This window comes from Symphalangus syndactylus, chromosome 22, assembly GCF_028878055.3.
Source record: "Symphalangus syndactylus isolate Jambi chromosome 22, NHGRI_mSymSyn1-v2.1_pri, whole genome shotgun sequence".
NCBI classification, from domain to species: Eukaryota; Metazoa; Chordata; class Mammalia; order Primates; family Hylobatidae; genus Symphalangus; species Symphalangus syndactylus.
In genome coordinates, this window is record NC_072444.2 from 41,034,133 (window position 1) to 41,049,226 (window position 15,094).

General features: G+C 38.1%; 1 protein-coding gene across 2 annotated transcripts in view; it reads right to left on the reverse strand.

Annotated features, from left to right (window-relative positions):
- The window catches only part of WDR33 (WD repeat domain 33), a 103,656-nt gene that overhangs the window by 16,831 nt on the left and 71,731 nt on the right, over positions 1 to 15,094 (reverse strand). For both annotated transcript variants that reach the window (XM_055261460.2, XM_055261461.2), the window contains exons 8-13: positions 3,726 to 3,852; positions 2,159 to 2,313; positions 1,985 to 2,063; positions 1,429 to 1,539; positions 364 to 458; positions 73 to 159 (exon numbers count right to left, since the gene is read on the reverse strand). In XM_055261460.2, coding sequence (XP_055117435.1) covers positions 73 to 159; positions 364 to 458; positions 1,429 to 1,539; positions 1,985 to 2,063; positions 2,159 to 2,313; positions 3,726 to 3,852 — 654 coding nt within the window. The remainder of the gene's footprint in view (positions 1 to 72; positions 160 to 363; positions 459 to 1,428; positions 1,540 to 1,984; positions 2,064 to 2,158; positions 2,314 to 3,725; positions 3,853 to 15,094) is intronic.

The following is a 15,094-nucleotide window of genomic DNA, read 5'->3' on the forward strand; positions in this document are numbered from 1 at the left end:
TATTTATCAGGAACATAAACAGGTCAAGAAAAAATTTATAAAAATTAAATGTATCTGTGTAACTTCTCTTACCCATCTGTTCTTGTTCCATAGCTAATTTTAGTTGTTCTGGTATTCCCATTCCTGGAATTACTGCCAGGCTATTGGGTTCAAGGTCATCTATAAATAGTAATACACCATTGTCAATAATTTACAAAAGTAGCAACTGATAAAATTAATGCTTTATAAAAATGAATGTCACTGATGATTTATAAACAAATCTATTATAAAATTAAAATTCATTTTGTATAATCTTCCCAACATCTAACACTTCTATAACAGAATACCAGATTTCAAAGAAGGACAGATGTGCAAGAGTCTCACCATATTCTACTCCATCTTCAGACATTCCGGGTAAAAGGTTTAGATTATATCGATCTCGCATTTTATCACCTGGTCGGTTTCGAGTCCAGAATTTGCTGTAAAAATAATTAGAGGAGAAGGGAAGCATGGCTTCAGTATTTTTCTGGGCACTTAACAGTACTAGGCAGACCCTTGGTAAACACAACAAATTTTTACAATTTGTTTCTTCTACGAATTTAAAACGTAAGGTCGTACACTTTGGCTCACATCTGTAATCCCAGCACTTTGTGAGGTTGTGGCAGGAGGATTAAGTCCAGGAGTCCAAGACCAGCCTGGGCAACATAGCAAAACCCTGTCTCTACAAAATAAAAATTAAAAAGTTAGCTGGGTGTGGTGGCACACACCTGTGGTCTCAGCGACTCACGAGGCTAAGGCGGGAAGATGGCTTGAGCCCAGGAGTTTGAGGCTACAGTGAGCTGTGATCTCACCACAGAACTCCAGTCTGGGTGACAGAGTGAGACTGTCTCTTAAAATAATAATAAAAATAAAAATTAAATGTGGGGCCGGGCAAGGTGGCTCACGCCTGTAATCCCAGCACCTTGGGAGGCTGAGGCAGGAGGATTGCTTAAGCCCAAGAGCTCGACATCAGCCTGGGCAACATGGTGAAACCCCATCTCTACAAAAAATGCAAAAATTATCCAGGTGTGGTGGTGTGCTCCTATAGTCCCAGCTACTCAGGAGGCTGAGGTAGGAGGATCACCTGAGCCCAGAGAGGTTGAGGCTGTAGTGAGCTGAGACCGCACCACTGCACGCCAGCCTGGACAGAGACCCTGTCTCAAAAAAATAAATACATAAAAGTGGAAAAATTTTGTTTTAAGTCAGAAGGGAAAACAAAATTTGAATAGCCAAAACCATATTCAATACCCAATGTCTTTATTGCAATGTAAGTATTTGTAAACCACTACAAAAATGTTCCCAAGAATAAGGTGGAATATAAATTATCAATCAACCAACAAAAATAAACACAGACAGTATTTATTTCCTGTTGCTCCATATAAAGCTTTGCTATTTCAATATAAAGCTTACCTAGTATGGTCATTTGAGCCCGAGCAGAGAATATGCCCAAGAGGATGCCAAGCCAGACTCCAGATCATCCCTTCGTGGGCCATCTCCATCCCACCGACTTCCTTCTCTACCCTGCAACAGCACCAAAGAGAGAAGATTTTTTCACAAAAGTTACCCAGCTCCTCCCTCCCCCTCAAAAGACATTTTCTGTTACTCTTAAAATGAAGCTACCAAAGCCTGGACTTGGACTCTGGTGAATTCCACATGTCTCAGGGGTATTGGCTTGTCACTGCCAGAGGACAGTTACCCTTTCATCCAAAGAGCACTTCACAGGGGAAAAGGCTGCAAGCATTTAGAAACTAGAAAATCTATTTTATTCCTCCTTAATGACTTCCATATCCACAAACAGAAGTACATTTTCTATTCCAAGCTGGATTTACAGAATTGAAAACTGCAAGCAGTCTCTGATAAAGGATACATGAACACTTAAAAAAGTTACAAAACTATCATGTCTGCACACACTGAGGTGCTCTCTTCACAAAATACACTACTTCTTCACATAATAAATCTTACATACCCAACATGCCAGAATAACAAAGAACCATCAGACCCTCCACTGGCAAAAAGTCCTTCATGAACAGGATGCCAGGCCACCGCTGCAAAACAAAAACATGGGAAAAGACACAATTATCAGGATCTGAGAATGTTACAGGTAACAGTTGTCAATGAGAAGCACATCACAGCCACTGACCTGTGGCTTCTTTCTTATGACCTCGGAAGACTTGAAGCTCTTCTTTCAGGTTTCTGATATCAAAAAGTTTACAGAGATGATCACGTGATGCTGTGAGTAGCCAATTGCCATTGAGGTTTAATTTCACTTCCATTACTGTGTTTTTATGGGCATGACTAGAAATAAAGTATCAAAAAAAAGTCAGAATTCAAAACAAGTATAAATATAATGGCTGTTTTTGTTGAAAACCGAATTAATCAAGATGGCAAGAGGTTTGGCCAAGAAGCAATAAAGCCGGTAACATTAAAGGTTCACAGTCATAAACACACTTGAAAGAAACAAGTCAACGACAGAAATAATATACACTGCCCAGACAAAGACAGCTCTCATCAACCAGTTAAAATAGCAGCAGAGGCTGGGCGTGGTGGTTCACGCCTGTAATCCCAGCACTTTGGGAAGCCTAGGCAGGTGGATCACCTGAGGTCAGTTCAAGACCAGCCTGGCCAACGTGGTGAAACCCAGACTCTCCTAAAAATACAAAAATTAGCCGGGTGTGATGGCGCATGCCTGTAGTCCCAGCTACTCAGGAGGCTGAGGTAGGAGAATCGCTTGAAACCAGGAGGTAGAGGTTGCAGTGAGCCGAGATTGCGCCAATGCACTCTAGTCTGGGTGACAGAGCGGGACTCTGTCTCAAAATAAAAATAATAATAATAATAATAATACAGTAGCAGAGCTTCCACTGAACAGTAAAATTTATCCGTGAAGTAGGGGAAGCACATGAACACAGCAATTAATATTCAATAAAGCTCATTACATTTCAAAAATTCCATAAAGTTTCTCTAATTAAGACAAAGCATAAAAATGGACTGGAAAGTCTGAAATTAATTTGAACTAAAGACAATGCAACAACCCCTGGCCTGCACAATGGACATCTCCAAGGGAGCATTCACAAGGCATTCCAGGTTGGCATGGCCATTGGGGTTGTACAACAAAGCAGCCTTGCTCCAACCAATTCACTCTGAATATGGTTCTCTTCCCAATCAGAAAGACCAGGAAATGGATGCTTGGTCAAAACAATGTTAACATATGCATGTAGCTGTGAATGTTCACAAATAATTGAAAGAGAAAACTAGATTACATAGCTGCATCAAAAGTAAGCCCGTCAGACAAAAAATGAGAACTGGTTCAAAACCAGAGGAAAACCCTCTCGAAACAGATGTTGTGAGATGGAGAAGGCTGGGCCGTGTCTAGTACGGGGCACACATGTCAACTCCTCACAGTGCCACAAGGTATTCTGATGACAGGCAATAGGCTAGAATAGTAACCACCTCCCCTCCTCATCCTCCTCCCCATCCCCATATAACAACCAAATTAAACTTGGGTCTATGTGGCAGGACAAAAACAAGCCTTACTTCATTAAGAGTTCAGAGATGAATCATATTTGATTAATAAGTCTATAGATACAAGTCCATCTGTTGCCTAAATGACTTTTCCAGAAATACATAAGAGAAAACAAAGCTAAAAGTTAAAGGACACACTGCTTTGCTCCCCTTTGTTCAGGGGCCAAGGTGGGGTTCCTATCACTTACAGTGTTGCAAGACTCTGCCCAGTCTTGGGATCCCAGAACTTGATTGGCTGTTGACTATCTTTACTTCCTGAAACAACTAACCCTTTGGTTGGATGCCAGTCTACACATTTCACATCAGCACCATGCCCTGTTGGAAACAAGTTAGGATTAAAACCTAATTAGTTATATGCATTTAAAGCAATTTAAACCAAAGTAGAGAAACCTAGTAAATGTTTTGCTCTCAGTGCTCAGTCAACTTAAAACTTTTTTTGTGAAGACTCTTGGGCCTCTGTGTCTAGAAATTTTTCAGATACAGTATCCTCTCCTCCTATGTCAAGACACACAGAAGCCAGTCCTCTTCTCCTGGACCCAAGTGCATCTTCTCACCTACTTGCCGGGAGGTCAGTCGAGGGTTTTGGAGGCTGCAACTCTCAAGACCCCATTATGTAAAGCTTATGAAGCGTCTCATGTTGTTCCCGATTACCCTGATTATAGGGCACGATCCCTGTCACTCACTTCAGTTGTCCCACTTTGTGACAGTTCTTACAGACGAACTTGATTCAACCTGAATTTGGGACTTTGGGACCACCATTTAGGAATTTAGGACACCACTTTCTAGATGGAATGACAGGAAAAGTCAGCTTTCAGCTCCTGTTTACTGAAATGCCGGAGAAATACACTCTTTGCTTGATTTGCACACGTTGTGACAGTTAGATGAGGTAATAATAACAGCTATCCTACTGCAGGCTTGCTGTATTTTAGGCAGTGTAATGAGCACTTATAAGCATCATCTTTTTAAATCTTCACAACATCCTGAGGAAAGTATTAGCATTACCTCCATTTTACAAGTGAAGAAACAGAAGGGCTGGAAGAGTTAAATAACACATCCTAGATCCCAAAGCCAGTCAGCAAGAATAGGAGTGAGTCCCTGAGCCTGGTCCATGGGATTCCAAGGATGGTTACTTCAGTAACCACCATGCTAGAGCATGAGCTCACTTCACAAGTGTAATAGATTAACTTACTAAAAGTCACAAACATGAAAGTCAATTTGTAAATCTGAAAAAGATGGACACGATTTTTGAAAAACTGGATGCTGTAGAAAGCCCCAAGGATATTTTACATAACAAATGAACTAAGAAGCAGGTGAGGAGTGAGGAAGAACATTCAGAGCTTCCTTCTCTACCCTGGATCAAATCCAGCTTCTGTGAAGTTCTGAGGTGGAAACAAGGAAGGATACAGAAGAATAGAGACAAAGGGAAGTGAAGTGGGAAAGAAGAGACGGGGTAGAGGCACCGACAGTGATTTGTACCCATTCATAAGGGGAGGCATTTGGGTCTCAAATGGACATAGGTTTATCCCAACACAATACCCCATACTGACAAGTATGTAGGGAGGTGACAACAATCTGGAGAACAGTTTGGCTGTATGTGTCAAAAGCATGAGAAAGTACATCTCCTACAACCCAATAATCTCATGTCTTAGATTTTATCATTAGGAAATAATGGATGTGCAAAGGGATTTATCTGCAAGGACATTTACTGACACAATTTATTTTTAATAGAACACAAATACATTACAAAATAAATTGCACTGTGGCATAGGTACTTAAAGGAATGTGATGCACCTATTATAAATGACCCTATAGATGATTTAATGGCATGATTAAAATGTTCATAATTTACTTCAAAAAAATACACCAGTGTATACCATCACTGTAAAAGGCAAACAGTCAATAACATGAGTGACTATGAGAGCTTATCTAAAAAAAAGAAAAAAGCCAAGAAGTCTAGACACCAAATTGTTAACAGAAATAATATTAAGCTGGAAGGTGGTATTGATTCTCTCTATGTTTATTCTATATTTTTATATTTTCTACAATGAACATATTTTGTAACTGGGATCTGAGGGTGGGAAGGGGGAAGAAAGGTTTTGCTGTTGCTTTGTCTTTTAAAAAGAAAAAAAACTGAAGATGGAATAATTGAAATATAAATACACTTCAGTCCCCCTTGCCCCTTGTTTGCCTTAAGAAACTTTAATTAATGATTTGCCCCTGAAAAGGTAGGGAATTTTAAAACTCTATGGGCCATTGTCACCTAAAAATAAATATTATGTATAGCTATGTATGCATTAATCAATCAAATTTGGGATTATGAGAAATGCCTGAGAAAGCAGTTTCAAATTACAATGTACTATACGAAAAGTTCATATTCTTAACAGCCGTCTCTATCTACCCTCATCTTCTCTGGGACACGTTTATTACATAAAGAATGTATGTCTGTTTAGTTTTAAGATATGTTTAAAGAAGCACATGTAAAAACAAAAAAGCTATGAACCCAAAAAGGAACCACAAAATAAATTTCAGCTGCTTTAATTTCGTTTTCTAATGCTCTCTAAAATTTATTAAAGTAAAATTCAAGCAAATGAGGAATCTCATGAATTTACCCATATCCATAGGCATCACAAATATAAATCAAACTGATTGGTCCTGATTCTTGAATATAATTTTATTCATCACTGTTCTTAATAAAACAAATAGTAGCAAGCACATATACTTATGCATAGCGTTATTCTAAGCGAAGTATGTGTAGCGACTCATTTTACATCTGAAGACTGTAAAGCACAGACAGATTAAAGAACTTGCTTGGGACCATACTGATGATATGGGGCAGAGCAGAGATCTGGAATGCAGGGAGCTGGCCCCAGGGCCTCTCCTCTTAAGGACTATGTGATACTGCTTTCTTAGATATGAAAAGGTTAGTTTAAGAATTACAAGAGCAGAAGAAACAAAACTGTGTCACTTCCTATTTGCTTCTCTATACATAAAGACTCAGTGAAGGATGGTACCTAGCAGACAGTGAATTGGACCAGGGAGAGACTATTCTTTTTTTTTTTTTTTTTTTTTTGAGACAGAGTCTCCCTGTCGCCCAGGCTGGAGTGCAGTGGCGCGATCTCGGCTCACTGCAAGCTCCGCCTCCCAGGTTCAAGCAATTCTCCTGCCTCAGCCTCCCAAGTAGCTGGGACTACAAGCGCCCGCCACCACGCCCGGCTAATTGTTTGTATTTTTGGTAGAGACAGGGTTTCACCGTGTTAGCCAGGATGGTCTCAATCTCCTGGCCTCGTGATCTGCCCACCTCGGCCTCCCAAAGTGTTGAGATTACAGGCATGAGCCACTGCACTCAACTGACTATTCATTTTTTAGCCTTTACATCATTTTACTTTTGAACCACGTACATGTAGTATCTAATTTTTCAAAACTAAATACAAATAAATGAAATAAAGTTACTTAAGAAAATATATGAAAAAAGTATGTGTAGCATGCTAACATTTATAACTTAAAAACAGAAGGACACACACCCACACCCCTTTGCTCAAAAATGCATACCATGTGTGTCTGAAAGAATACAAAAGAATCTGATAACATCAACTGGCTCCAAGAACTAGGTAGTTTGGGACACAAGGGAAAGAAGGAGACTTTTCACGACACATTGTTTTGTAATTTTTCAACTTTGAAACACATTAATGACCTATTGAGAAAATTCAATTAAAAAAAATTTACTAAACTTACTAGATAACAGTGGATTACCTCTGGAAAGTGGGTGGGAAATATTTACAGGCAGCATATATCATTAAAAGAATGTTTTAATGTAAAAGAGAAAAATAAATAGATTAAGCTGGAATAGAAGACAATTGATATGCAATTGCTTCCTTCTTCAGGAAGAAGTGACTGAATTTTCAGTGAAGTGAAAAAAATTTTTCAAATGATAAAATTCTGCCCTCACATGTGCATGTTGATATATTTAGATCCAGAGGAATAAGACCAGAAGAAATTCATCCTAATAATTTAAGTGGATTTTAAAAAAACCTTTGACATGTAAAAGATGGCAGTTGAAGTCTTATTAATAATAGCAAAAAAAGGAAACAAATTCTAGAAGTGGAATTATTAAACAAACTTTGCCACAGCCAAAAACTATTAAAATGAAGATTTTTGAAACAAAAAAAGCTCATGAAATAATGTGAATTAAAAAGCAAGCAAAACACACAAACTATACATACACATTTTTATAATCATCCTAACATACGTGTGTACATTTTGGTATGGTTACCAAAATGCAGATACGGATAGGCAGAAGATGAAAATCACATTGAGAATAATGGAAACAAAGATGAACTTCTATCCACATTTCCTCTAGTATAATATTGTGGTTTTAAGAATAAACAACATGGATTATATTCTGTGTGTGTGTGAACTCTCGATACTTTTTTGTTTTTTGTTTGTTTAGGTACGTTTTTAATATGAAGGAAAAAAAACACCACTGAATGCAAGTTACTTTGCTAAGTAATATTTTCCCATCAAATTAACAAAAATTGATCAGGCACGGTGGCGCATGCCTGTAATCCCAGCACTTTGGGAGGCCAAGGTGGGTGGATTGCTTGAATCCAGAAGTTTGAGACCAGCCTGGGAAACATAGTGAGATGCCATTTTTATAAAAAACACAAAAATTAGCTGGGCATGGTGGTGCATGCCAGTAGTCCCAGTTGCTCAGGAGGCAAAGGTGGAGGATCGCCTGAGCCCAGGGAGGCGGAGGTTGCAGTGAGCCAAGATCATGCCACTGTACTCCAGCCTGGGCAACAGAGCAAGACCCTGCCTCAAAAAAAAAAACAAAAAAAAAACAGAAAAGCAGAAATTAAATTTGGTGGCACTCAATGTTAACAAGAAAGAGAATAATAGGCACTCTCATCTGTAATTGGTTGGGAAGTAATTAGGACAACTTTTGGGCGAGACCATATGGCCATTACCTATCACAATCTTAAAGGCATATAACCATTGATTCTATCAATCTACCAGGAATTTACCCTATGACTGCAAAAGCACACTAAGATTTATGTACAAAGATATTTACTGCACCTTGTTTGAATTGCCAAAACTGGAAATAACATAAACATGAATCAGAGGTTATTTAAGAAAATTAAGGTAAAGACATATAATTGAATACAAACCAGCTCATAAAACTGAGGAAGAAATAAGGACCTTTTTGGGGGCTTTGGAAATGTTCTATATCTAGATTATAATGTATTTATTTGTCAAATTTTATAGGACCGTAGACCTAAAAAGGGTAAATGTTACCTTATTTAAATTATACCACAGGGCCAGGCACTGTGGCTCACACCTGTAATCCCAGTACTTTGAGAGGCTGAGGCCGAAGAATTCCTTGAGCCCAGGAGGTAGAGACCAGCCCGGGCAACATAGTGAGACCCTGTCTCTAGAAGAAAAACTTAAAAATTAGCCAAATATGGTGGTGCACACCCATGCTCCCAACTTCTCAGGAGGCTGATGTGGGAGGACTGCTTGAGCCTGGGAGGTCAAGGCTGCAGTGAGTTGTGATTTTGCCATTACATTCCAGCCTGAGTGATGGAGAGCTTGTCTCAAAAATAAAACAAAATACATATAAACAACATACAACACACACACACACCCACATACGGACACCCCAATAAGCCTGCCTTTTTAAAAATATAAGTAGAAAAGCATCCATTTGTATAAAATAATACTTAAGCTAGTAACTGTTTTTTAGGGAGAAGAAATGGTGTGGGAATAAGAGTGGCATTTACCCTTCTATACTCTTGAACTTTTTTTTTTTTTTTGAGACAGGGTTGCACTCTATTGCACAGGAGGCGGAGGCTGCAGTGAGCTGATCGCAGCTTCTGTCTCCTGGGCTCAAATAATCCTCCTACCTCAGCCTCCCCAGTAGCTGGGACTACAGGCGTGCACTATCACATCTGGCTAATTTTTTTATTTTTTGTAGAGATGGAGTCTCCCTATGTTGCACAGGCTAGTCAAACACTTCTTAACATGTGCTTTTATTACTTTGTTTAATGGCAACTACTTTCGGTGTCCCTCTATTCAAAACTCAAGTGAATGGCTGATATCAATTAATGCTTTCATTTGCCAATAGAAAAAACCAGTGCCTGTGGTCCCAGGAAGATGTGCCTCAGATACTCAGCAGGGATGCAGCTTTTCACTGATAGCTCTCAGACATGGTATGGGTGCATTAAGTTTCAAGATACTGTGGGTTTCGTGAAGAGGCAAACCGTACATAAAAACTTAATCTAAATTATTATTTCATAGAAAAAAATGATTAAGTACCAAACACATGGTTTATTAATTTCAAACATTAAGCCTAAAGAATGCCTCTATACTAAATTTGATCATTTCATTTCTGAGGTACAGAATTTCAGGATACAATCATTCCAGGCTCTTTGTGATTCCCCAAATGTGAAAATTCCAAGAATGTAGTGTTTGTAATACTGAAAGAATTAATACAGACTTAATGGAAAATTCACCCAGGTAACGAGAGTTTTTGTAACCTGGTGACTAGACGTTATAGTACTAAAAACATCTCCCTAAAGGCTAAAGATTTTAGTACTGAAAATTTCTTGCTGATGAAAGACCAGGCATTTTTTCAAGTAATTAAACTTCTCAGAATCAAGCCCCTGACAACAAAAAAAAAGGAAGATAAAATTCTGAACAGCACCAAATCTGCTCCAGACACTACAAAGTCCACTACAGGCACAAAGTGTGGCCCTGCAGGGGACTGACAGGAGTCTATAGGTAGACTGGGTGGACATGCAGAATCCTCAGTAGGATGGCAGAGCTTAAAGAAGCCAGTGATATGGGCACATGAAAGATTCAGCAGTACGACTTGGACTTGGAGGTACAATTGCAAAATTCTAAAATTAAGATATTCTAGTTGTAGATGATTATATAAAGACCATTATAATCTGTGTGGAATTCTCTCTGAACACAAATACTTAAGAATTTAACCTGCACTGTCCCATATAGCACCTATTAGCCATATGCGGCTGTTTAAATTTGTTTTAGAGTTAAAATTTTAGTTTCTCAGTCATATTAGTGACATTTCAAGTGCTTAATAGTCACATGTGACTAGTGGCTAAGAATATCAGACAGGAGAGATATAGAATACTTCCGTCATCACACACACACAAAAAAGCCAACCCTATTGGACAATAACTGGCCTTAAAGAAAGTGTCCCTTTAAATTTCCACAATCTTATTTTTATTTATCTCAGTTGTACAATGAACAGCAACAACAAAAAATTATCTTTCAATGACACCAGAGCTTGAGAAGACCTGCAGAACTATCTAGCCCTCTAACTGCAGATGAGAACACGGAAGCCTGAAACGGTTAGGGCAGTGGTGGGAGGTGGCCCGGATTTTCTTCCTCCTCATCCAATCCTGTCTTCATCTCACTAAATATAACATCCAGATGAAGTGGATAGTCCCTTCTGTTCCAATTACAAATCAACTTTCACTTTCTCAACTGTAACTGAAGAGCTTGTATATGACAACTTCTATACTCCTTTCCACCTCTCAGAACTATACAACAAAATAATTTAGGGATAAATACATAATTCTTTTGACTATTTAATAAGTAAACATATTGATTCTGAAGACAGAGTCTTGTTCAGAATGAAGGAATGTGACAACCATAACCTAACTCCACCAAAAGAAATTCCAAATTAATCATAGTGAGTTATTTTTAGATATTAAGCATTGAGAACAGTGAGTTTGCATCATTCCTTAGCTAGCTATCCAGCTAAACATTCCTTCAGGGTGCTAGCTAAATGAACAGTGACAGAATTAGCATCTCCTGGAGACAGGTGATGCTGCTTTGTAGATTAACCTGTGTCTAATATGCCAGATATGTTTGACTACTTTGTAATAATTATTTGCAGAAAGCGACCATTAATAGTATTAAAATGTACAGCAAACAGGAAGTAAACGATTTCACTTATTCTACTCGTTCTTTCACATATTCATTTATGTACTCTTCCACTTCCACTCATTAATTCAAAATAAATGTGCATGATGCCAACATTTATTGAGCTCCTATTATTGGTGCTCAACCTCTCAAATATGTGGTCACCAAACAAAACAAGGCCTGAATACTGGGGAGTATTTGTAGGGTTACATAGTGCTAGAACAGCAGCTTTTTAAGAAAGTTAATACTTAGAATAAAAGTCTTCTCGATCAAGATTGAAATTAAGCTTTAAAAAAACACGAATGCACTTTTAAAGACCTTTCTCCACAAAATAAAAACAGAAAATTCTCTCTCCCTTTTAAAATATGCTATGTAACCACGCTTGAAATAGTAAAGTGCAGAATGCAAACAAGATAATTTTCCTAATGAAAAAATGCCTAATGTGTTAAAAAGGTGATTCTAGAAATAAAATGCAGAGACTCCTTAATAAACCTTAAAGTTCTAAGAATAACATGATAAATGGATTAGGCATTAGATATTTGGTGAACAGACATTCTAGACTTGCTTTGTAGATAGTGAAGCCTTCTTGTTCATTATTCTCTGTCCCAGAACCATGAAGTGTAGTGCAGCGAAGGCTAGAACCAGTAAGGGCAGAAGGTCTGCTTTTTGACTATTCCCTTAAAGAAGGAGGTTCCCTGGCTTCTGTGAAACTGGATGTAAACTTTGTGCCCTGTGCATTTTTCTCAGGCCCTCACCCCTCCTCCACCTGATCACCCCTCCTCCACCTCATCAGATCCTAAGGAACCTGTTACCCCAAGCCCCTAAATAACCTGTCTTGAGACAGTCCATAGGATCCCAAAGCTCGGTGAACAGTCTGAAAACCAATATATAATAAGTTTTATTTGAAGGTCAGAAATGGTGTCCATGTTCCCATTTTATTTTTCCTGGATCAGGCCATTTTATGAACAAATCTTAAGAAAAAATTCTTTTATACAAAACTTACAAAAAGCACCAAGATTTTCTAATACAGGAAGAAAAAAGGCAAACAAAGAATTCAAGTACCATCTTGTACAATATTAACAGAACTGTTACTCAAGAAAATGTGTTAAACATTAACAGCAAACTCAGGCTACTTCTAGCCACAAGAACATAAAATGTAACAGATCAGTTTAAGACAAAGGGTATATGAGTACCCATGGCCCATAGCCAGATACTCCAGTTGGACAGAGGATTTAAGATTTTAAAAAATTAAGAAGCATAAGTAATCTGTGCTCTGGTCAAGGAATATGCAATTTATTAGCATTTTACCTTCCTTTAATGCAAAATGATTTCACCACAACCCAAGAGTCAACATCAACTTGGAGTGATTACTATTAGTCATCTTTGTTGTCCAATCTAGAAAGTTACATCAGTGAAAAACTATAGAATTAAATGGAAAGTTAACTCTGGAAAGGGGGTATGCCTAGGCAGGGCAGTGTTTTCACAATGCATGTTCCAAGAAACAACAGTGCATAGAATCATGGGTGAAGGGGTTCGGCAGTCAAATAAGTTGAGCAATGCTGAATTTTAAAATGGGTAAGTTTCTTTCCCAGTCTGGGAGCCTTCAGTCCTTTCAATATGTACATTATTACGAATCTGTGAGAGAATTTGGTCACGAGTCTTCTTTTCTCAAGAGTACTTCCAAGTCTGCCAGAAGGCTGATTTTGGAAATGTGAAACACTAGCTTACTACGTTTGTCTGGCAATGATGAACCTGAATTCAGCAGAGTGGACACTTCCAAGGGAGGAAGAGGAGACTGGGGAAGGGCATGTAAAGGGGCCTTTAACCTTTCATCTGTAATGTGTATTTCTTTATTGAAAATTCAGAAGTGAGTGTGGCAAAATGTGAGGATTTGATCAGAACTGAGTGGTAGCACAGAAGTGGTTTTCAAGTTATAAAAAATTTTGAAATGTATAGTGTCAGGAGCAACCAATACACAAACATAAAACAGCAAGCTCAAATGGATAAAAAGGTAGATGCACCATAAATCTGGCAGTCTCTATTTAAGTCACACATTTACTTTGCATATGTAGGTAAAATGGGTTCTATTGATTTGTACCAACTTGTATTTACATGGAAGACCAACAAAGGCTGACCTAAAAGAAACTGTCAAGTCGGTTAGAAATTGAAATTAGGCATACAACTCATAAGATTAGTGCCGTGTAACTTCTTAAGTACTTCTGGCATCAAAGTGAGCAAATTCTTATAACTATATGGTAAAATATCTAATTTTTGAGTCAAATAAAAACATATACAGGTATAAGTTTTGCTGAAACTTACATATCTGGCTGCTGTTAAACTCTTTTACAATAACGTGGGGAAGAGTATAAACAGGAAAGTGCACAATTTCCATTTGAGTCAAGTTTAAAGGCTGTATTTAGAAAAATCTTGAGAATTATGAAATGGAGAAAAACAGTTAATTGATAACAATTTGAAAAGGTACAGTATTTTTCCAAAACACTGCCGAGGGTGTATAAAATGTGTGTCAATCTTCTATATTCTTCAGTTATAATAACCAAAAAGAAGCAATTTTGCAGTATGTTTTGTGCTAACCAGCAAATTCTCCTCTGTGGACTTTTTTTAAAATTTACATTTTTTTAAAGGCTACTTTGCAGAGTATTCATCAAAGATGCTTAAAGGAATGTAGCATCCAAATATTTTTCAACCTCATTTCTGTTGTATTTGTTCAATTCTTTGATGTTAACACCAATATCATGGAGAACATCAGCCATTTGTCTGAGATGGGAGATACCAGTGTCCCACACATGCAGAAAGCAGCAGCAAAGTCCACTGTAAGAAAGAGTACTCTGGGGTGTGTGTGTACATATGTGTGTGTGTATGTTCGGGCACATGTTATTCAACAGTCACAGGTTCTCTAGTAAACATTTCTGCAGATATTCATAATTCAGTAACAATATATACAGTCAAGAAAAGCAGCATATAGTCATCACTTGAAAAACTAGAAAAGTGCAAAAAGAAAAAGACATTCAAAAGATTGATGGGAGTCTGGCACTAAATACCAAGACTATTAGAAAGGCCAGTACCTATACTACATTAATAATAGATGTATTAGTGCCAGCTGACAACCCAGGCCAAGAATAAAGAGAAGCCATGACTGAAGCCCCTAGTAAGGAAGAAAACGCAGAACCAAGAAGGAAAACAAAAGATGTTTTAAATGATTCTTCTGGAGCACTTCCATGGTAAGCAGTCCTTTTGAAAGCAAGGTAAAGAGGTGAACAAGTTCACTTTCAGTTGGCCAGATTGATACATTTCTTTTTAATTGAGAGTTCAGAAACATAAAAGCAACAAATAATCCGTGTGAAATTAGAAGAGTAGTTAACCCACGGCCATCCACAGCATCAACTGTACTTTGAATCTGTGTTTTGCCAGAATCTTCTTGGGTATATTCACAGAAGTTGGTAAATGTGGCTCCCTAAACTTTGTGCACCTACTGCTATTCACCTCTTGAAAGAAAGGGAAGTAACAACGGCAGTGATGAAAACATATATTTATCAAAACAAGAAGAGTGCATGAACTCTTAAATACTGTGGAGGCAGGTATCTATCACATG